General features: G+C 44.2%; 2 protein-coding genes across 2 annotated transcripts in view; both read right to left on the reverse strand.

The window, feature by feature from the left end:
- The window catches only part of LOC308153097 (cohesin subunit SA-1-like), a gene marked incomplete at both ends in the record, with an annotated part of 16,356 nt that extends 11,677 nt beyond the window's left edge, over nt 1–4,679 (reverse strand). The window contains 7 exons of the mRNA XM_080526193.1: nt 191–342; nt 707–911; nt 1,736–1,812; nt 2,256–2,352; nt 2,691–2,882; nt 3,313–3,379; nt 4,654–4,679. Of these exons, the coding sequence (XP_080382319.1) occupies nt 191–342; nt 707–911; nt 1,736–1,812; nt 2,256–2,352; nt 2,691–2,882; nt 3,313–3,379; nt 4,654–4,679 (816 nt within the window). The remainder of the gene's footprint in view (nt 1–190; nt 343–706; nt 912–1,735; nt 1,813–2,255; nt 2,353–2,690; nt 2,883–3,312; nt 3,380–4,653) is intronic.
- LOC308153242 (cohesin subunit SA-1-like) overlaps nt 1–21,619 on the reverse strand; it is a gene marked incomplete at both ends in the record, with an annotated part of 205,898 nt that overhangs the window by 106,736 nt on the left and 77,543 nt on the right. The window lies entirely within an intron of this gene.

Raw genomic sequence — 21,619 nt, forward strand, 5'->3', positions numbered from 1 at the left:
TGTTAAGTCAAGAGGCGTTAACAAAATTTGTTTCCTTTACCTACATAATTGGCAAGAGGAGGCACAGAACAGAACAGATGGATTTTCACACTCAGCTCAAATGTCCCTAAAAAGGGATTCCCTATGACAGTGTGTCTGTGTGTGTGTGTGTGTGTGTGTGTGTGTGTGTGTGTGTGTGGGCGTATTGTACCTCTCTGATGGTCGCCTGTAGCTCCTCCAGCCTCTCCTCGGCCCTGTCCTCGGCCCTCTTGCTCTGCTCGACGTCGTAGCGGCGCTGGCTGGTCTTCATCTGGGTAGAGACCACCACCACCACCTCCACCACCCCCGTCATCAGCTTCATCGCTGGGGGGGTGAGGGGTGACATACTCATAACCATGCTCACACACCGCATGTACTGTATGTGCTACTGTATGTGTGTGGCGAAAGAAGGTGAGTGAAAGTGTGTGTGTGTGTGTGTACACGTGTTCGTATGTGTCTTTGCGGATATGTGTTGACATATACGGTACTGTATGTGCTACTGTATGTGTGTGGCGAAAGAAGGTGAGTGAAAGTGTGTGTGTTCGTATGACACACTTCATTAAAGTGTGTGCGTTCATATAACACATTCATTAAAGTGTGTGTGTGTGTGTGTGTGTGTGTGTTCGTATAACACACTTCATTAAAGTGTGTGTGTGTGTGTGTGTATGTGTGCGCTCCTGAGGCTCACCGAGGAGGGTGCTGGTGTGCCTGAAGGCGCGGACCTGCGAGTCGGACAGCCCCGTGAGCAGAGCCAGCAGGGAGGAGAAGAGGTAGTCGTCGTACAGCTGGCTGTGCTGACAGGAGCGCACCAACACGCGCACGAACTCACACAGCCCGGCCCTGAAGGTCCTCCACTGGGGGCCAGGGGAGCTCAGGGGGTAGTGCACAGAGTCCTGACGGCAGACGGGCGTACGACAGGCTGGTCAGATCGAGCATTGTGAGCCGGCCGAGAAGAAGCATACCCAGCCGTTTCCGATATTCACAATATCAGCACAGCTACCTAGTCACTTTCACTTGCAAAATGTATATTTACACACACACACACACACACACACAGAATATTGTACAATTACATTTGATTTTAGACATTTAGCACATGCCTTTATCCAAAGTGATTTACAACGAGTACAATTTGTGTAAACAAGTGAATCGTCTATCAGTCATCATAAGAAAAACAAGCATTCACAATGCTAGAAGAAGGAGCATTTTTTTTTTTTTTTTTATTTGTTTTTCAGATTTTATCCCTTTTTCACCCAATTTGGTAGCCAATTCAACCCAACTTAGCATCCAATTATCCCCTGCCTATTGCATTGGATCCGCCGCCCGACCCCGTGGCCGGCAGTCCCAGAGGAGGGCGCCAGGCAGACTAGGCTGACTGGCTCCTCGAGCCCAGTACCGTTATTCCGGCACCCCAGGGGGCGGTGTTGCGCGACGGATCCTAGTCCAGAAATACTCCTATACCCCCCCTCGGAAGCGGCCGGCCAATATGCCGCTTCCCGTGTGCCTCGGCCATTATCTGGATCTGGCGAGCCGGGATACGAACCCCGGCCCCGGTGGGCAGCATGCACTAGCGGCCAGTGCGTAGACCGCTACACCACCGCGGGGCTAGAAGGAGCATTTTTACATGTTTATTTACAGTAGAGAATTTATCAAAAATAAGCCTGGATTTTCCTTTAGCGACGTTGATGAATACCCCCCACCCCCCATGTTCCTTCACCTCGTTGAACTCTTTGGTGAGAGTGCCGATGATCTCTGCGTGCTGATCGTTGTCAAACATGGCCCTGCTGACCACACCTGCAGAGAGGGAGGATCTAAGATGACAGACACTTCCCTGCAGTCTGTTCCTTTTCAATCACATACTTGTATTGGACAAGACGACATGAACATAAGACACTACTCACAACAACACTCTAAAATATACACGTATGTCAACTATTTTCTTTTTTTATTATCTATTTTGAATATTTTAAACCCCCTCTGCTACCAGTAAGAAAACCCTGGGCCCTGGCTTTCTTCAGCCACCCGTTAACTCCTCCTTATAGTGGACTGGTATCGACAGACACAGACACCACAGAGGCTACCTGATGCTAGCATTGTTAGCCCAGCTTAGTAATCAATGGCTTGTAGTGCTGATCGATGCCTTTCCTGGGACCAGGTCAAAAGATAATCTTGTGAACTCTGACCCCAATCACCCCCCTGGCCTCTCCATCTCTCAGACACTCTGGCCGACCCCTGACCTTTGCAGCCGCAGCACCGCACGATGAAGTTGATGAGCTCTAGTAGTCCCGCCTCCCGGTCCTTCTTGTAGCTGTCCAGCCACTCGTCCACCACCGTCTGGAGATTGACATAGAGGACACAGCCAATCAGGGAACGGTATTCAAGGTCGGAGGTGTCATCCTTATGACAGCTACGACCAACCCCCCCCCCCCCCCCCCCCCTCTACCCCCACCCCAGCTTCAATCCCTCACTCCTTCCCTCCCTCTCTCTCTCTCTCTCTCTCTCTCTCTCTCTCTCTCTCTCTCTCTCTCTCTCTCTCTCTCTCTCTCTCTCTCTCTATATATATATATATATATATCCACCCCAGCTTCAATCCCTCACTCCTTCCCTCCTTCCCTCCCTCTCTATCCACCCCAGCTTCAATCCCTCACTCCTTCCCTTCCTCCCTTTCTCACCACCATTGCACTCTTCCCAGACCGGATGGCCTCATACATATCCCCCGCACTGATGTTCTGGTCCCCGTCCCTCTCCCGCCTGGGGTCGCCTCGCCTGGACGTCCCCAGGGAGGGCTGTGGGGGCTGGGGCGGGCGGGCTGGGGAGCTGGGGCCAGGCTGGGATGCAGCTTTACGCCTTGGTCTCTTGGGTGGCTGGTAAGGGTGTAACGGTACACAAAAATCATGGTTCAGTACGTACCTCGGTTTTTAAGTCATGGTTCGGTATGTTTCCGGTACAACGACTTAAAAAGAAACCCAAAAAAATAAAATTGTTTGGTTTACAGAACAAACTATGGGTCTTTCTTTCTTAAATAAAAAAAGTCTGTCAATACTGCTGCAACCAGCTGCAATCTACTATTAAAAAGGTATAATTTACTGAAAAGTCAATCAAAATAAATATTCTCATTCACACTTTCAATTAAAACAATCTATTAAGGTGCAGCATTTCGAAAATTAACTACTTGAACTGAATGCTGTTTTGCTATAGACAACGTTTATTAGTAAGATATCTGAGGGAACAACAGTTGAACCTATATGTGATTAGTTGACTTGACTAATGTGTGTGTGTGTCTGCTGGCCTGACCTGAGGTCCAAGTGCAGTGGTCTGTTTTTTCCGCTTCATGTCAGATATGTCCTCCATCTCCTCAAGACTGCACAGAATGAGAAGGAGTTTAGGAACAGATAGGTCGAAAAAAAACAAAAAAACATTCTATGCCTTTTATTATTTATATTTTACCCACTGTGCCTGTACACTGGGAAATGAACATCCTGACAGGTTACCTCACCTGTCTACAGGTTACCACAGGTAACCTCACCTGTCTACAGGTTACCACAGGTAACCTCACCTGTCTACAGGTTACCACAGGTTACCTCACCTGTCTACAGTGTTGGGCACGTTACTTTATAAAAGTAATTAGTTATAGTTACTAGTTACTTATCCCAAAAAGTAACTGAGTTAGTAACTGAATTACTTCATTATAAAAGTAACTAGTTACTAGGGAAAGTAACTATTGCGTTACTTTTTAAAGTAAACATTTAACAATATGAAGTGCTTTTAAATCTTTGTAGTGTAAATTAAATAAATCAAACTGTCACACAACTTCAGACAACTGGTAGACAGACTGTAACTTCAAGTTTTTTTCAACACAAAAAAAGTAAACAGTTAAACAATATGAAGTGCTTTTAAAGTAGTACTGAAAAAATAAGACATGAATTTCTTGGACAAATCCAACTTTAGCTCCTAAACATTCATTCATCTATCCATCCGTACACTCCTTCCTAACACTCATCCATCCATGCATGCATTCATTCATCCAGCCAACCCAGTCATCTAACATCCTAGCCAATATGAAGTGTTGACACTGAACTATGGTTGGCTTACCATGAAATGTTCCTGGAATTCACATGTGTATGTAAAGAGGTAAACCTTGATAACTTTTGAACCGTACATGATAGAACCATGGGGTTTGGACTATTGTTTTTCTCATGAAATTCTCTGTGAGGTGGACATATTTATTTTAATCTAAAGTGAAAGCAAAATTATATGTGTGAACACCCTACATATGAAGTGTTGACACTGAACTATGGTTGGCTTACCATGACATGTTCTCTACCATAGCCAATCATGATCACTTAACTCTACCATAGCCAATCAGGATCACTTAACTCTACCATAGCCAATCATGATCACTTAAGCGGTTGTCTCGCCCCTCCCCCCTCCCCAACAAACCAAAGCACCTTTGCAGCTGTGACTGAGGTCGGATGACAATGAGAAGCTTCAGTAGTAACGCGCCGCATTGAATTACCGATAACGGTAACGGCGTTATAACGATGGAAATAGTAATTAATTAGATTAACCGTTACTGGAAAAATCACGCCGTTATTCACATACTGCCTGTCTACAGGTTACCTCAGGTCACCTCACCTGTCAAGGCTTGATTCGTCATCCATGTTCGTTGGCGGGTCAGCAGCGAACTTCAATTTAACTGAACATAACAGACATTAGAAACGTTAGATAAGCACTGTGGAAATGAAAGTAAATAAGACTTAGTTAGCTATATGTTTAGACGCTTTGGTTAACTATCAAACCTCTAAGGTAACCGCGGTTACCTCGCTGGTCGCAGCTAACCAAACGAACTAACAGGCTTCAGCTAGCTAAACGTTTAGCTGCGAACTTAAGTTATCTTCAAACTGAACAAGTGGAAATGTTGATTTTCTTCATAATAATAATAATAATAATTTAAAAACGTTGCTTTTAAACGTTTGTTTAGCGACCTACCTGCGAAATTACAACTTGATGTTGACGACCTCCGTGAATTGAGTTTCTCCTCAGGTTGACAGAAAGAATGGTTTCAGAGGCGGCAAGATCCGTATTTCAGAGCGCTGGTTCGGACGCTGATTGGCTATATGTTGATTGGCTACATATTTGTAATGTCCTTATGATTGGTCGCTTGTTACTTTTCTGCATAGTAACTAAACAGGGCGCCCATACGTAATTATGATTGGTCGCTTGTTAGTTTTCTGCATAGTAACTAAACAGCGCCTTCAAGATTTGAAGCCTGAGAGACAGCAATGAAAAAAAGACGCAATGACTTTTACTTGCTAAATCAATGCGAGTGGCAGCTTCATCCCACACCGTCATAAAAAGATCATGCCATATAATAATAAATGAATAGATAAATGTGAGTAAAGACATCTATGTTCACAAATTCTGTCACACAGGAGTATTGCAATATTCTATTTCAAAGGCCTAAATATTTCCTCTACTCAATTTCTGTGTCTATCTGATATTAGCCTAATGAAGATACTACTACTACTATTTTCACTTACTTGGACAAATGTATTTGTTGTAAGTCACTTTGGATAAAGGTGTCTGCTAAATGACAAAAATGTAAATGCTGTAAATGCTTACTTCATAGATTTGGCCTGAACACTGGTGTGGATTACAAATCAGGCACAGAATGCCTAGGGGGTGGTTGCATCTGTTTTCACAGACAGACAGACAGACAGACAGATAGACAGAAACACACACACACACACACACACACACACACACAGCCCCATGGCAAGATCTTGACTAGTAACACTTCTCCTTCGTTCATACCACATTCACACACATACATTATGGTTATATAACGTAACCTAATGTAAAGGATCACAGGCCCCCAGCTCTCTGACCATTGGCATGGTGGGTGTGGGTAGGCGTACTACTGTATGTCAAGCTTGAATATAGTTATGTCACACTAGTTTGTTCTTTCAGTTGAAAGTGTGTGTGTGTGTGTGTGTGTGTGTGTGTGTGTGTGTGTCAGTTGAATGTCCAGGTCTGTTTTGTAGTGGGGGTGGCAGACAGGCCTGCGTGGATGTAAGGATAGACCAATGGGACTGCCACGCTGGGGGAGATGGAGGAGTGGGCCTGCGTCGCACATTTCACATATCTTTTATTTATTTATTTATTTATTTTTGGCCCATGTCTTTCTTTGCAGACCCCCAGTCCACCGGCCACGCAGCCCGCAGATCGACCGGCCCACCGGCAATTCTCCCGGTGCTCCAGATGGCCAGGCCACTACTGTGTCACACTACTCAACACACTACTAAATTTACAATATAGATTTTTAGAAAACTGCACCATTACCATTGGGTATCATCATAATACACCTTACTCACAACAGCAATCTGGATTTTGGTACCCCTTATTCTGCCCTGTAGCCTTAGCCTCAGCCTCATTGTTAGTCCTAACAACCAGTATACAAATGTGGAGTATGTTAATACTGTATGTTGACTACAAACAACAAAATTGACCATTATAACTATTGATAAATGCATGAGTTTCTGTGCAGCCAATAGATAGATATTTTGAGTCTGTATTGGCTGATAATATTGGTCTGCAAAATATTTGCTATAGCTTTGGATATTGGACAGGGTTGCATCTTCCAATTTTGAATGAAAATACAACACTGTCTGGGTGGACATTATAAATGGGCATTTGGCCATCAGAGAAGCAAATATTCCATCTTAAATTATTCTTGAGAGATATGCAAGTAAATGTGCCTATGTCAGGATTTAGACAAATCCTAAAATTTCCAAAATCAGCACATTGAACTTTTGGGTACATTTTATGTGCAGTAGGTGTAGGACCAGGTTGTGAGGGAGAACGAGTGTAACATAGTGCGGGGAGGGGGGGGGGTCGCTACAAGGCTCAACCCACCCAAACGTGCTTCTTACCCACCCAATCAAAAGTGAAGATTCCCCCCCCCCCCCATGAATTGTTCATATTCCAGGGGCGTGTTTGATTTTTAAAATTCCATATTAGTATTTACTGTAGGTCCATATACTATGTATATCTATTCAGTGCTTAAGCAACGTAAAACCATGAATTGTGCGGTCCTGACTGTCACCCACCCACCCACCCACCCATACACAAATCAATGTCCCTTCCAAGGTGTGGGTTCTGGCGTCAGGCCACAAGGGGGCAGTGTGAGTCTGACAGTGGAGGTGTTATCAGAGTTCTGGTCAAGGCTGGTGGAGCGTGTCTTCTCTCTGGTCAACCCTCAGTACCAGTTCAGTGAGGAGTACCTGGAGTGTGTCAGCAAACACGCAGAACAACTGCAGCCTTTTGGGGACGGGCCCAGAAAGCTGCGTGTACAGGTGAGTGACTGACTTCGAAAACCCTTATCGTTGGGATTTGGTTAGATTCTGTATGTCTGGAAGACCTGCGGGATAGGCGATCACCCCTCGGCCTTCAGTGGTACAGTTTGAAAAGAGTGTTTCAGAGGAATCCAACCATTCTGTTCAACAGGTTCTCATAATGCACATTTCATATTTTCAACAAGCAGCTGATCTCGTCTTTCTCTCTCTCCCTTTCTCCCCTCTCTCCTCTCAGGTGTCCAGGGCATTGTCAGCATCCAACGGGACATTGTCAACAAGGCAGCAAAGGTACGTTTGTGCAACAAATGTACTTTAGTTAGCTGTCTGTTTGCTGCATTTACTGCTATTTATTCCTCTCCTCTCCCGTCCTGTCCTCTCCTCTCCTCTCCTCTCCTGTCCTCTTCTCTCCTCTCCTCTCCTCTCCTGTCCTCTTCTCTCCTCTCCTCTCCTGTCCTCTCCTCTCCTGTCCTCTTCTCTCCTCTCCTCTCCTGTCCTGTCCTCTCCTCTCCTCTCCTCTTCTCTCCTCTCCTCTCCTCTCCTCTCCTCTCCTGTCCTCTTCTCTCCTCTCCTCTCCTCTCCTGTCCTCTTCTCTCCTCTCCTCTCCTCCTCTTCTCTCCTCTCCTCTTCTGTCCTCTTCTCTCCTCTCCTCTCCTCCTCTTCTCTCCTCTCCTCTCCTCTCCTGTCCTCTCCTCTCCTGTCCTCTTCTCTCCTCTCCTCTCCTCTCCTCTCCTCTCCTCTTCTCTTCTCTCCTCTCCTGTCCTCTCCTCTCCTCTCCTGTCCTCTCCTCTCCTCTCCTCTCCTGTCCTCTTCTCTCCTCTCCTCTCCTGTCCTCTCCTCTCCTCTCCTCTCCTGTCCTCTTCTCTCCTCTCCTCTCCTCTCCTCTCTTGTCCTCTTCTCTCTTGTCCTGTCCTGTCCTCTCCTCTCCTCTCCTATCCTCTCCTCTCCTCTCCTCTCCTCTCCTGTCCTCTTCTCTCCTCTCCTGTCAGAACAGACACACACAGACACACCAACACACACCGTGAGTGAACTTAGTTCTAACTACAAGGTGGATAGGTGTTCCTAGTGAATGAGAGATTATAGTTGACTACCCTCTGCCAATGATATGACTGCTGGCTAGCAACCACAATGATATGACTGCTGGCTAGCAACCACAACGATATGACTGACTGCTGGTTAGCAGTATTGGCCAGTACATGTGCCACCTGGCCAAACACCTCAATGGTTAATTGTTACCACTTCAATCAGGAAGTAAGCTCTATAAAAAGACCACAGGTGAGCACCTTTCTGTTTACAACAACAAGGGAAGACGTCGCAGAGAGAGGAAGAGAATAAGAGGGGGAGGAAGAGTGAGAGGTAGGGGTGGAGCTGGTAGAGGAAGAGTGAGAGGTAGGGGTGGAGCTGGTAGAGGAAGAGTGAGAGGTAGGCGTGGAGCTGGTAGAGGAGGAGGAAGAGTGAGAGGTAGGGGTGGAGCTGGTAGAGGAAGAGTGAGAGGTAGGGGTGGAGCTGGTAGAGGAGGAGTGAGAGGTAGGGGTGGAGCTGGTAGAGGAGGAGTGAGAGGTAGGGGTGGAGCTGGTAGAGGAAGAGTGAGAGGTAGGGGTGGAGCTGGTAGAGGAAGAGTGAGAGGTAGGGGTGGAGCTGGTAGAGGAGGAGTGAGAGGTAGGGGTGGAGCTGGTAGAGGAGGAGTGAGAGGTAGGGGTGGAGCTGGTAGAGGAGGAGTGAGAGGTAGGGGTGGAGCTGGTAGAGGAGGAGTGAGAGGTAGGGGTGGAGCTGGTAGAGGAGGAGGAGGAGTGAGAGGTAGGGGTGGAGCTGGTAGAGGAGGAGTGAGAGGTAGGGGTGGAGCTGGTAGAGGAGGAGTGAGAGGTAGGGGTGGAGCTGGTAGAGGAAGAGTGAGAGGTAGGGGTGGAGCTGGTAGAGGAAGAGTGAGAGGTAGGGGTGGAGCTGGTAGAGGAGGAGGAGGAGTGAGAGGTAGGGGTGGAGCTGGTAGAGGAGGAGGAAGAGTGAGAGGTAGGGGTGGAGCTGGTAGAGGAGGAGTGAGAGGTAGGGGTGGAGCTGGTAGAGGAAGAGTGAGAGGTAGGGGTGGAGCTGGTAGAGGAGGAGGAAGAGTGAGAGGTAGGGGTGGAGCTGGTAGAGGAAGAGTGAGAGGTAGGCGTGGAGCTGGTAGAGGAAGAGTGAGAGGTAGGGGTGGAGCTGGTAGAGGTGGAGGAAGAGTGAGAGGTAGGGGTGGAGCTGGTAGAGGAAGAGTGAGAGGTAGGGGTGGAGCTGGTAGAGGAAGAGTGAGAGGTAGGGGTGGAGCTGGTAGAGGTGGAGGAAGAGTGAGAGGTAGGGGTGGAGCTGGTAGAGGAGGAGGAAGAGTGAGAGGTAGGGGTGGAGCTGGTAGAGGAAGAGTGAGAGGTAGGGGTGGAGCTGGTAGAGGAAGAGTGAGAGGTAGGGGTGGAGCTGGTAGAGGAGGAGGAAGAGTGAGAGGTAGGGGTGGAGCTGGTAGAGGAGGAGGAAGAGTGAGAGGTAGGGGTGGAGCTGGTAGAGGAGGTCATGGCCAAACAACAACTTTCCAAATGAAATCAGAGCAACCTTAGTTGATCACGTCATCAACCATGGGCTGCTTTTTCACTTTACTGTTTTTTGTGAGCATATTTCTGTTCACTCCAATGTAAATATATCTGCTGTGCATACTCTGATTTGTTTGGTGAAAAATAAAAATAAAAATGTTTCAACAGCATGTGTGTATTTGCAAACATGTGAACAATCTGAAGTCTCTACAATTTGAACTATTTTAGTATTATGGCAAAAGCATACTAAAGATGAGTGCTTTTCATTATGCCCGACAATGTGTAGGCTAGTTGGTACGCCAAAAATCTGGTACTATGAATGAAGTGTGTGCCATTTGTTGCAAAAGTTAGATTTTGGTTGCAGTGCTTCATTTTGCAGGATATATGAGGTATTTTGCAGTTTGGATGTATGGTTGTGTGAATTGTGTTAAGTAGTTTGATAAAACCAGCCTAGTTAGCAAAATTGTGTTTTAGCAACTGGGTAATTTCATTTGAAATAAAAACCTTAAAATGTGTTTCCCAGTTTGTAGGCCTACTTGCTTTGAAGCACCAGGAAACATGGTCTCTCTTCCATTGCATTACATGGGGCTTATGCAGTTAATTAATATTATAATATTCTATTAATAGAGATCGGACAAGATCAGGCGTGTTTTTGTTTTTTTGGTCTTTTATTATAAAACATCCATTTGACATTTCAGCAATTCCATCATTATTCTCTTTGCTATTTACAAATGTACAAAAGACAAACATACAACATGACAGTAACCAAACCAGTGGGACATGAAAGACAACAAACTGTGGGATTGACATAAAGATAGAAGAAATAAAACATCACAGACCAGGTAGCATGCCAGGTCTGACACTGCCTGGCAGCCCCTGGCCAACTCAGAGAAATCATAAAATCAACAACCACTTCATCCAACCACTTCATCCATACACAAAACAATGAAATAACGACAACCAAGTGGGGTATCAGATCTAAATTTGACTTCTTAGTAAAATCATTAAAATCATAAAAACAAACAACCATTCTCTGCATACAAAAAAATCAGTAAAACAAATAACAACCAAAATGGCATATCAGGTCTTACTCTGCATTTTTTGTAAAATCATGAACCTAACTATTCCCTCCATACAATATTAATAAGGCACAAACATGTACATTTTCAAGCCTGCAAACTGTGACACTTTAAAATAATGTGAAAAATAATGTGAATAATGTGAAAAATAATGTGGTAAAATCAGGAAAATCCTAAAATCAACAACAATTAAACCATACGAAAAAGAATCCAAAGAATGCTAAACCAATAAAGACCAAGTAGCATACCAGGTCTCACACTTGCCTGGTTAACAACTGGAACAAAATCATGGTTATTACACTGCTTTACAAACTATGAAGGCAGCTTCATGTAGGCCATACCATAGTGAGTTTCCAATTAATTTGGAATCATTGGCAGAGGGTAGTCAACTATAGTCTCTCATTCACTAGGAACACCTATCCACCTTGTAGTTAGAACTAAGTTCATTCACGGTGTGTCTGTGTCTGTCTGTGTGTGTGTGTCTGTGTATGCCTGTCCTAGTGACATCACAATGGTGAAAACCCACTATGAAAATAAATGTCAAAGCCAGACATCAATTAGCGACCCACTCCCATTACCACCCTGGAGTAGCCTACAATTAGTCCAACCTAGTGACTTTCCAGACACCTCCTACTTTACACAGGCTGAAGTAGAGACCGTCGTACACAGCCTACCTAACAACAAGGCTTGTGGTACGGATGGTCACATATGAAAGCCTTAAGACTCCACAGACATGTGAAACGTTAACAACTATTTTTAATGTCTGCCTGGAAAATAAAAGAGTGCCTGAGTCCTGGAAAGGAGCAATGATTCATCGCATCCCAAAAAAGGACAATATACCTGATGACCCATCAACATGGAGAGATATTTCTCTCCTACCCACCATCTACAAAGTGTTCATGAAATGTATCCTGTCTCGTGTGCTTCCCTGGCTAGTGGACAATAACATTCTGTCACCAAAGCAGAAAGCATACATCAACAGACAGGGAATGAATGAACATGTATTTTGTCTGAAAACTGGGATTGATGACTTCAAACATGAATCTTGCAAACTCTACTCTGTCTTTCTTGACTTCAGGGATGCTTTTGGAACTCTGACCCATAATGTCATGATCAAAGCCCTAGAGGAAATCCAACTACCTCAGATGTATATTGACATTATTAAGGATGTTTACAGCTCTTCCTTCATACAGGTCATCTGTGGAAAACACCTCACAGACCCCATTCCCCTCCAGGTAGGCATTAAAACAGGCTGTCCGTGGAGTGCCATCAATTTTGTTCTTGCCATCAACGGGTGGATTACGTGGCTGTGTGCCTGTGCCCCACCCAATGTGCTTTCCCCCAACCCTGTACAAGGCTACGCCGACGATGTGCAGCTGGCGTCTCGTGAAGAGAGTGTCATCAAGAACATGCTCTCCAGAACAGACACATTTCTAGACTGGTCCGGTCTGGAGATTAAACAATCTAAATGTGCTGTCCTGTACCAGAGGCGAAGTGGGGGAAACAGATGCTACAAATCCAAAACGGACAGAAACCCTGAGTTCACCATCCACTCAGGGGAACCAATCCGTGTGTACGACCTGCACGAGACGTACACCTACCTTGGACACAAGTTCAATATAGCAGGTGAATGGAAAGAACAGGTTGCCACTTTAGCCACTGAGTTTACCACCAGGCTGGACCTCATTGATGTTTCACCACTTCCACTGCTCATGAAGTTGGAGGCCATCAGACAGGTCGCCCTGTCCAGAATCCAACATCTTTTCTCCAACATCCATCTCCCAAGCAAAACACATAGGGAACTGAATGATAAAGTGGTCTCCCTGGTGAGGAAGTGGTTTGGACTGAACTCCTGTACCACCAGAGACATTATTTTCCACTCTAAACAGGAGGGAGGGTTTGGTGTTCCAAACGTGGAATGGATATACAACGCCACACGCCTCTCACACTTGTTAAACATGCTGAACAGTGATGATAAGACCGTCAGAGAACTTGCGAGGTCCTCCTTGTTTCTGGACATGAGACGCCGCAAAGTTCCCTTGGCAAGAGAGGGTGATCCCAGCTTCCTGGGCTTCAAGAGGAAGCCCAATTTCAAGATGGACACCCACTCTGCTGGTTTTGGGGTCTGGTCAGATTGGCCTGACCTCATTGACCTCTGTGCGAGGACTGGAGTTTCCCTGGACTGGGTGAGGTCTGACTCAGACACTGTAACAGTGTCCGAGAATGTTATAACTGACTGTTCAACCTCAGTAAGGGCTACTGTTATTGACACAGAACATCATTTGTCACCAGACCATGCACGAAGGTACCTTGTTAGGTTACAGCACCAAAGACAGCAACAACACTGGACTGGTTTAAAACTAAAGGGAAAGCTAGCTTGCCTCCCTACTACGGATCATTCTGTTTCTCACTCAATATTTAAGAACCATGCAGTAGATGAGGATATAGTCACTTTTACCGTTAGAGCTAGATTACAGGTCCTCCCAACTAGACTCAATCTCTCTCTGTGGTACCATAACACATTCTCTCCCCACTGTCTGCACCATGATCAGAATTCAATCACTGAATCCCTGTCACATATTCTGAATGGCTGCTTTGTATATAAAGGCATGTACATCGCTAGGCATGATAGAATTGTTGACTTGCTAGTTAAGGACATGCTCTCATATGTTACACCCTCTGTTAAAACCTATAAACACACACGTGTCTCAACTACCATGTTCAACCTGTGCAATAATGAATATGACTATTTTTCAAATGTTGCAGCCAATACACCAGATGTTATTGTTGTCGATGAGGACAGTAGAGAGGTCATCATTTTGGAAGTGGGTGCGCGTTTGACTACAGCCTAGAAGAGGCCTTTCTTACCAAAGTTGTGAAGTACCATCCACTCAAAGATGCCATTGTACAGCTTGGGTACAAATGTAAATTATTAGTGTTTATATTTGGAAGCCTTGGTAATGTCCACAGACTAGTCGTCAGGGGGTTGCAGATGGCAGGAATTCCCAAGCCTAAAGCAAAGGCCGTGGCAAAATTCTGCTCAATATCTGCAATAATTGGCAGCCGCCACATATGGAGGAGACGCTGCTACCTGTACCCATAGACAGATTGTAAAGGTTGAATTATCGAGTGTCCTATGCTGGTGCAACTAATACTGTTTGTGTTCAAGAATTTTATTGTAAAATGTGAACGCAAATAAAGATATTAAATGTGTGTGTGTGTCTAGTCTGACTGGCACCAACCTTATATACACCACCGAGCACAGCAAACTTTGTTTACGGCCGTACCACCCTGAACACGACTGTCGTGAGGTTGTTTTTTGGAGGGAAATATTTTTGGAAAAGTTTGTAGTGAGTTTTGAGTTTTACGCATAATTAGAATATATAGTTTAAAGTTTATTTGTGTTATCGTGTAATCCCCCAGCAGCTTGCTGTTGCCTAAACCAATTAAAATTAATATGGACGGACAAATGGTAACGAAAACTGGAACGACAGACGACACTGAGAAAGCAATGACGGGGAAAAAGGTGACGGGAGGCGAAAGACAGGTGGAGAAGGACCGTGGAGAAGGTTTGATAATTGGGAAATCATCCAGCCAATCATCAGAGGCCACACCAGCCAATCATCAGAACACCAGCCAATCATCAGAGGCCACAAGATTCAAAAGACACTGAGGGATAACCAGGCATTTGTTGTTTCAAATTCTGTTTTTATAATTACCATAAGACGTCAAAACTGTCATGGCCAAATAAATATCTTTCATTTTACTCATACCAACTGTCATTTGTTACTTCTCCACCCTAGAGAACAAGAACGTAACAAGTGGACCGGAGCAGGAGCCAATGCAGGGAGAGGAGAAAACGGAGGAAAGGAGACGGAGACGGAGGTGCAATATTGCAAGAAGTTGACGGTGGAAATGATAGGAGAGGACAAAATTATTATTAATTAATAATTAATTATTACTCCCTGTATATACAAAGGACGAGGAGATCCTAAGACGTCTACACCTCACTATCTATTCCTGTGGTCTCTCACCTTTCTTGTTCTTTCCCTCTCTTTCTCCTCAGCCATCCACCCGTCGATCCACCACCAGTTACCTAGAGGGGCTGTTTGAGTAAGAGTGTGGACGCCAGTACTATTTGAAGGAGAACACAGTTCTGTGAAAACTCCTTATCAGTTGAAGGGTTAAATGATGCACTTGACTATTTGTTGTTGTTGTTGTTTTTGTGTTTTTAATGTTAAATCAAATACAGGTGCCTTAATATTATTAAGTTAATGCAGTGTATCAGCATTGCTTATTTGGGAATGATTTAACACATGTGGTGCATGCTGCATGAATGGGGCAAGCTCAAGGTATGAATGAGTAAGAATGCGAGTGAATGCGAGTGAATGTGAATGCGAGTGAGCATTCCCAGGGCTCCTTCGAAAATGAGACTCGTCTCAAAGGAATTCCCTGGTTAAATAAAGGTTAATTTCATTTCTACTGGCCTTACATGAAGCGCGACATAGAGGCCTACGTAACCAAACAGTGGCCATGCATAATGCAGAAGAAGCCTGCGACACATGTGAGAGCCCCGATGGGCAGCATAACTACCAACGCACCACTCGAGCTGGTCTCAATTGACTACATGCACCTTGAAACCAGCAAAGGAGGCTACGAGTATATTCTCGTTGTAGTCGACCACTTCACGAGGTATGCCCAGGCCTATGCAACACGCAACAAATCTGGGAAAACGGCAGCAGAGAAGATATTCGATGATTACATCCCAAGATTCGGCTACCCCTCAAAACTGCATCACTGTTCTTTCCCTCCCTTTCTCCTCAGCCATCCACCCGTCATATACTGTACTCCACACACACACACACACACACACACACACACACACACACAAATAGCAATTTGTATTTATGATTTAACACATTTCAAGAAGAAATAATATTAAGAGATTGCTGTCTGAGTGATCAATAATTAAACTTGGTTAAAGCATAAATTAAAGCATAAATGGCAGCAACGTAATGTAAATAAAAATCTTAAACTGATATGTTGAATGTTTAACCTACTGTATAATTGTATTTGATATAACACAATGAATGAATGAATAAATAAATCTAAATCTTGATGCATAAACTGGCCACAAGATTGTTAATAAAATCTAACTGATCTGTTTAATGCTTACTGTACATTGTATGGGTCTTTTCATTTCAAAATGCTAACTAAAATCACCGCTGATGTCTTCTTTAAGGTAAAGGAGACCCTCAAAACTGTCAAAGGCTCCCTCACCCTGACTGCTGATGTGTGGACTAGTCGTGCAACAGAGGCGTACCTTGGTGTGTCCTGCCATTTCCTCAGTGAAGATTGGCAAATGAAGAGCTTCAACCTTGCCACCATGCCTCTTCAGGAGAGGCATACAGGTGCAAACATAACGACATGGATGGAGGAGGTGGTAGAAAAGTTTGACATCTCGCCTGCCAAAATAAAAGCAGTAGTTCATGACAGTGGGTCCAACATGGTGGCAGCGATGCGAATGCTGGAAGAAAAACATGGATGGGCCTCTATCCGCTGTGCTGGGCACACACTCCAGCTCATAGTTAACACTGCCCTCAAAGAGTCCACCATCAGCAGAGCGCTAGGTGCTGCAAGACAGTTAGTGGAGCACTTCAAGAGAAGCGAGCTAGCCAGTACAAAACTGAAGATGAAACAGGAGCAGATGCACGTAACGAAAAATTCACTGATACAGGACGTCAGTACAAGATGGAACAGTACGTTCCACATGGTAGAGAGACTCCTGGAACAGCGCTGGCCTGTCACTGCCACTCTCTCAGATCCTGAGGTAACTCCAAGGGGCAAGCACTACTTCGACTTGAAGCCAGAGCAATGGGCGCTGCTTGAAGGGCTGAAGCAAGGGTTGGAGCCTTTTGAGACTGCTACCGTTTACCTTAGTGGACAGCAGTATGCAACTGTTTCAGTTCTTCCACAGGTGGTCAAAGGGCTGAAGCGGTCCGTCCACCAAAGCCATTTTGAGACGAGCGCAGGAAAAGCATTCTTGATCAGTGCAGGAAAAGGGATAACAGAAAAATGGGGAGGTCTGAGCAGTCTCAGTAGACAAAGAGAACCCAATTGCTTCAGCTGCCTTGGACCCCAGATACAGAAAGCTGAAGTTTGTGTCTCCTGAAGATGGCATCAGGATGCAGGAGACTGTTGAAGTGCTTGCTCTCAAAGAAGCAAAGGAGCCTGGGACACATCAGCAGAATAAGACCAATGTTCCAGGCACAGGCAGAGGGGAAAAGTCAGCTCTGGACAGCCTCCTTCAGTCTGACACAGACAGTCAGACTGAGGACGAGGGAGAAGCCTCACAGTCACAGGAGGACGAAAAGATCCAAATGGTGAGAAATGAAGTTCAGCTGTACTTCGCAGAGGCCCCAGTATCAAAAAAGGATGACCCTCTCAAATGGTGGAGCCAAAATGAGGGGCGTTTCCCCACACTATCTAAGCTGGCAAAATCTTTTCTGTGCATCCCTGCAACCTCCACCCCGTCCGAGAGGATCTTCTCTGCAGCAGGGAACATGTGCTCTCAAAAGAGAGCAAGCCTCTCTCCAGAACATGTGGAAATGCTGACTTTCCTCGCTACGAATAGTCCACACAGGAGAGAAACAATTTCTTTGCTCAGTCTCCTGCACTTTTCTTTGTTGTTATTTGATTGAGACCAAACCTTTTCTCTACAAACATTTCTTTTTGTGGATAATTGCTCTTTTTTAGTTGCCTTAGTGCCTACCTCATTTTATTTTGCAGCACTATTCAATACATTTAAAATGTATGTTTGATGCCAGAGATGAGTGAAGCAAAGCAACACTTTTGTACTCTGTACAAGTATTTATTTTTGTATTGTTTTGGTTGCCTAGTGCCTAGCCTACCTCATTTTACTCAGCAGTTTGCACTCTCTACTACACTTTACATTACATTACATGCAAGTGATGCCAGAAATAAATCTGCAAAGTTCATTAAAATATCTATTTTTGAGTGAACAATCATTTTAATTGTCTTTATTTTTAGTTAGCACATGCCTACAACAACTAACAACTTCAAGCTAAATTTAGAAGCTGATTTAGAAGATGATAGCTAAATAAGAGCGATTGAGTAATTGTGCGATAAGCTGTAATTTATGATCCGATTAGTCGACTAATCGTTAAAATAATCGGTGACTAGTCGACTATGAAAATAATCGTTTGTGGCAGCCCTATACCACTTCTTACCTTACTCTGTCCCACCACTATATGGCATTCCACCACCACACGTGACATACCCTTATGGCTTACCCACACCTTTTCACATGCCAGGGTATACATACTGATAAGGGTAACGAAAGGGAGTTTTTGAAATATTTGATTTGAATGAGCCAGGAGAAATGGCAGGAGCCGCATTTATTTTGTTGGGGAGTGTGTGACACTCACAATTGTGTTGTCACAATTTTGTATATATGGTATTGTATTAATTTGGTAATTATTTGTTGCAATGTTCACCTCCCGCCAATAGAGGGCGTTTATCTTTTCCGAGCTATCGGTACAATATGACTGTTGCAGCGGGCTCGTGTCCTCAGATTAGACAGCCTGCTAAACAAGCAAAATGATGTCTCCTGTTTTATTTCGTCTTTCTACATAAAACAGATCCCTATACGTTGCTGGCCCCGCCCCTTACCAAGGCGGGACCTGTAACACATGCATGAACACACACTAGGGTTGCCACGTCCAAATTAACCCCATAGTCCAGTTTTACACTACTCAGGCTGACCAAAAAGTGTTAATCTTGCACATATCCCCCACACCTATTTATCTGGCAGTAAGTGAATCTCTTATCTCTCCTTGTCTTATGATCTGGACCTTCATCAAACACATTTTTCAAGACACCACCACTGTCAATATGCTCAGAAAGGTGTAATGGTTTTATAAATCTGAAATAGTAAGGAAAAACAATCAAACAAGGAAAATCTCCTGAGAGAATGTTTCATCCCAAGAACAAAGACACATAGCATAGCATCACTATTTGAACCACCACGTGTGTTAAATCATTCCCAAATAAGCAATGCTGATACACTGCATTAACTTAAAGAGTGTGTTAAAGGTTAGAAATTCAGCGTTGAATAGTGCATATTCAAAGTAATCAATCAATGCATCATTAAATATGTTGATGAGAATGACTTTTAATCTAATTTACAACACTTTCAACAGACCCCACCATAATTAAATAATGTACTACCTCCCTGAAAAACGTATGTTCATATGATGTATGTAAAACACACGCACTCCCCTGTTAGCAGATGAAGCGTGGGGGCGTGGAGTGGGGCAGTTACGTTCTGAGTTGGTGATTAATTTCTCAGGCCTGGCTGACTCAGTCTGTCTGTGGGGAGGTGAGAGGAGAGAGTGGTGATCCTGAATAAACAGAGTTAGAGCGCTTCCAACAGCGCTGCGTTTGTCCTCAACGTTTTCATGTCATTAGAGTGAGTTTTCATGTTATTAGAGTGAGTTTTCATGTTATTAGAGTGAGTTTTCGTAGGCAAAAGCCCTTATCTTGAACACTGCAGTATGATGGCAATGTTACCTGGTTAGCTCCAATACATAGTTATGTATCAATGTTACCTGGTTAGTTCCTATACATAGTTATGTATCAATGTTACCTGGTTAGTTCCTATACATAGTTATGTATCAATGTTACCTCTCAATCATCTTTCTCATGTATGCATAATACACGCACACACACACACACACACACACACACACCACATCTGCATTTACACCACAATCACACATTCACACTTTCTTTTTTTACTTTGGTATTGCTGCTTGATTCATATTTTGGCATTATTATTATTACTAGTTTGCCATCACTCTTATGTACTTCTGTTATGTTTCTGTATGTTATTGTTGTGTTCTTTATAACACTCGTGGTGATTTTTAGGTGGAGGCGCCACATAAGCCTTCTGGGTTGTCTTGCCTCCTCCTGCTGTTTATTTACTGTGTTCTCTGTCAACTGTGTACCTTCTAAATGCGTGTGAAATAAAATAACATAAATAAATATAAACATAAAAATGTATTTGGCTACCTGCTGCTATGATAAGAGCTGTAGCTACTACTGATGAAGAAACACAACTAAAACCACTGAGAAGCTTAGTTCATGTTACGTTTTTCATGTTAATTTTCATGTTAATTCTGTATTACAATATAATAAACCAACACTATTGGTATTGGAAATATGCAAGGCGGCGCAAGACAGGGTCATCAACGTAAGTAAGACGCGACATGCATATTTCCAATACCAATAGTGTTGGCTATTTCACTCTGGCTACTACTGTCAAGCTAATGAAAATCTGCTTGCCTCTTGAAGTGTAAAGTGTTATCCAATTTTCTGGAGACATACTGCAACTATTTTCAGATTTCAATGTATGACACATTATTTGAACGCGTACAATCTGCACTTTCATAATGTGTAAAAAAAAAAAAAAAATGATAATAATAAAAAACACCTTGCCGTACTTGGGGACTTTTTCACCAGACTCTGTCACAATGTGGACTGGACTGCACTTATATAGCGCCTTTATCCAAAACGGCCTCTCATTCACCCATTTACACACATTCACACACCAATGGCGGCAAGCTACCATGCAAGGCGCCGGCCCGCTCACTGGGAGCAATTTGGGGTTCAGTGTCTTGCCCAAGGACACTGCCACATGTGGCCAGCCGGGGCTCGAACCGCCGATCTGCCAACCTTGCGATCATTAGACGGCGGCTCTACCTCCTGAGACACAGCCGCCCCATACAATGTGACGCATCTCCGTACTCAAAGTGGGACTCAGCCTGTAACTGAAACGACTCCTAACAGAATATAAAGTATGTCCGTACATCTCAACGGACGACTCCCATAGTTTGAAATGTGTCAAACTTTATATATGAGGTATTTGAACAGGTCTGATACATCCTGGAATGTTGTAGCTTGTTACAACTTGTGTTATCCATTAATTTCCTATGCAATGGCGGTCATTTTTGACCGGGAACACCACTGATGTTACAAAGTTGACTAAAACCTCAAAATTCAATGCCAGTGGTTAGTCAGCAATTTTATATGTTCAAATGCCTAGTGTGGAGGATATCATAAGGCCTTGAGGCAATCAAATGTAAAACACAATATTTATGATTGATGAAAGTTGCTCTCGGTCAGATTTGACTGGGAACACAACCGGAGGGTTAATAATATTAAGTTCACTGATAGTCAGGTCATCTTTGTTGATGAGCATATCTTTAAACTGTCCTGGTTTAACTATGCGTAACACGCCTTGAATAACTTCATTCTCTGTATGTTTGACTCTGATACCCTCATCTATCTGTTTGCATAGACTGTTAAACCCTATGTCTGATGTACTGTCGCCAACCTGACCGCCTTGAATCTTAAATTCTCTGCGTAGTAATGGTAAATCTCTCATGGAGACAACATTGTCACTCCTGGTGCCGGTAGGTGTGTGACTAGTACTCAGAGGGTGTTGGCTATCAGGTGTGGGTGTGGGTGTGGGAGGCTGATTCACTGTAAGTTCAGCTAGCCTTCTCCCTAAAGCCTCGTAGTTAGCCATCAGAGTCTG

This window comes from Nansenia antarctica (assembly GCF_963989245.1).
Source record: "Nansenia antarctica genome assembly, chromosome: 3".
Lineage (NCBI taxonomy): Eukaryota > Metazoa > Chordata > Actinopteri > Argentiniformes > Microstomatidae > Nansenia > Nansenia antarctica.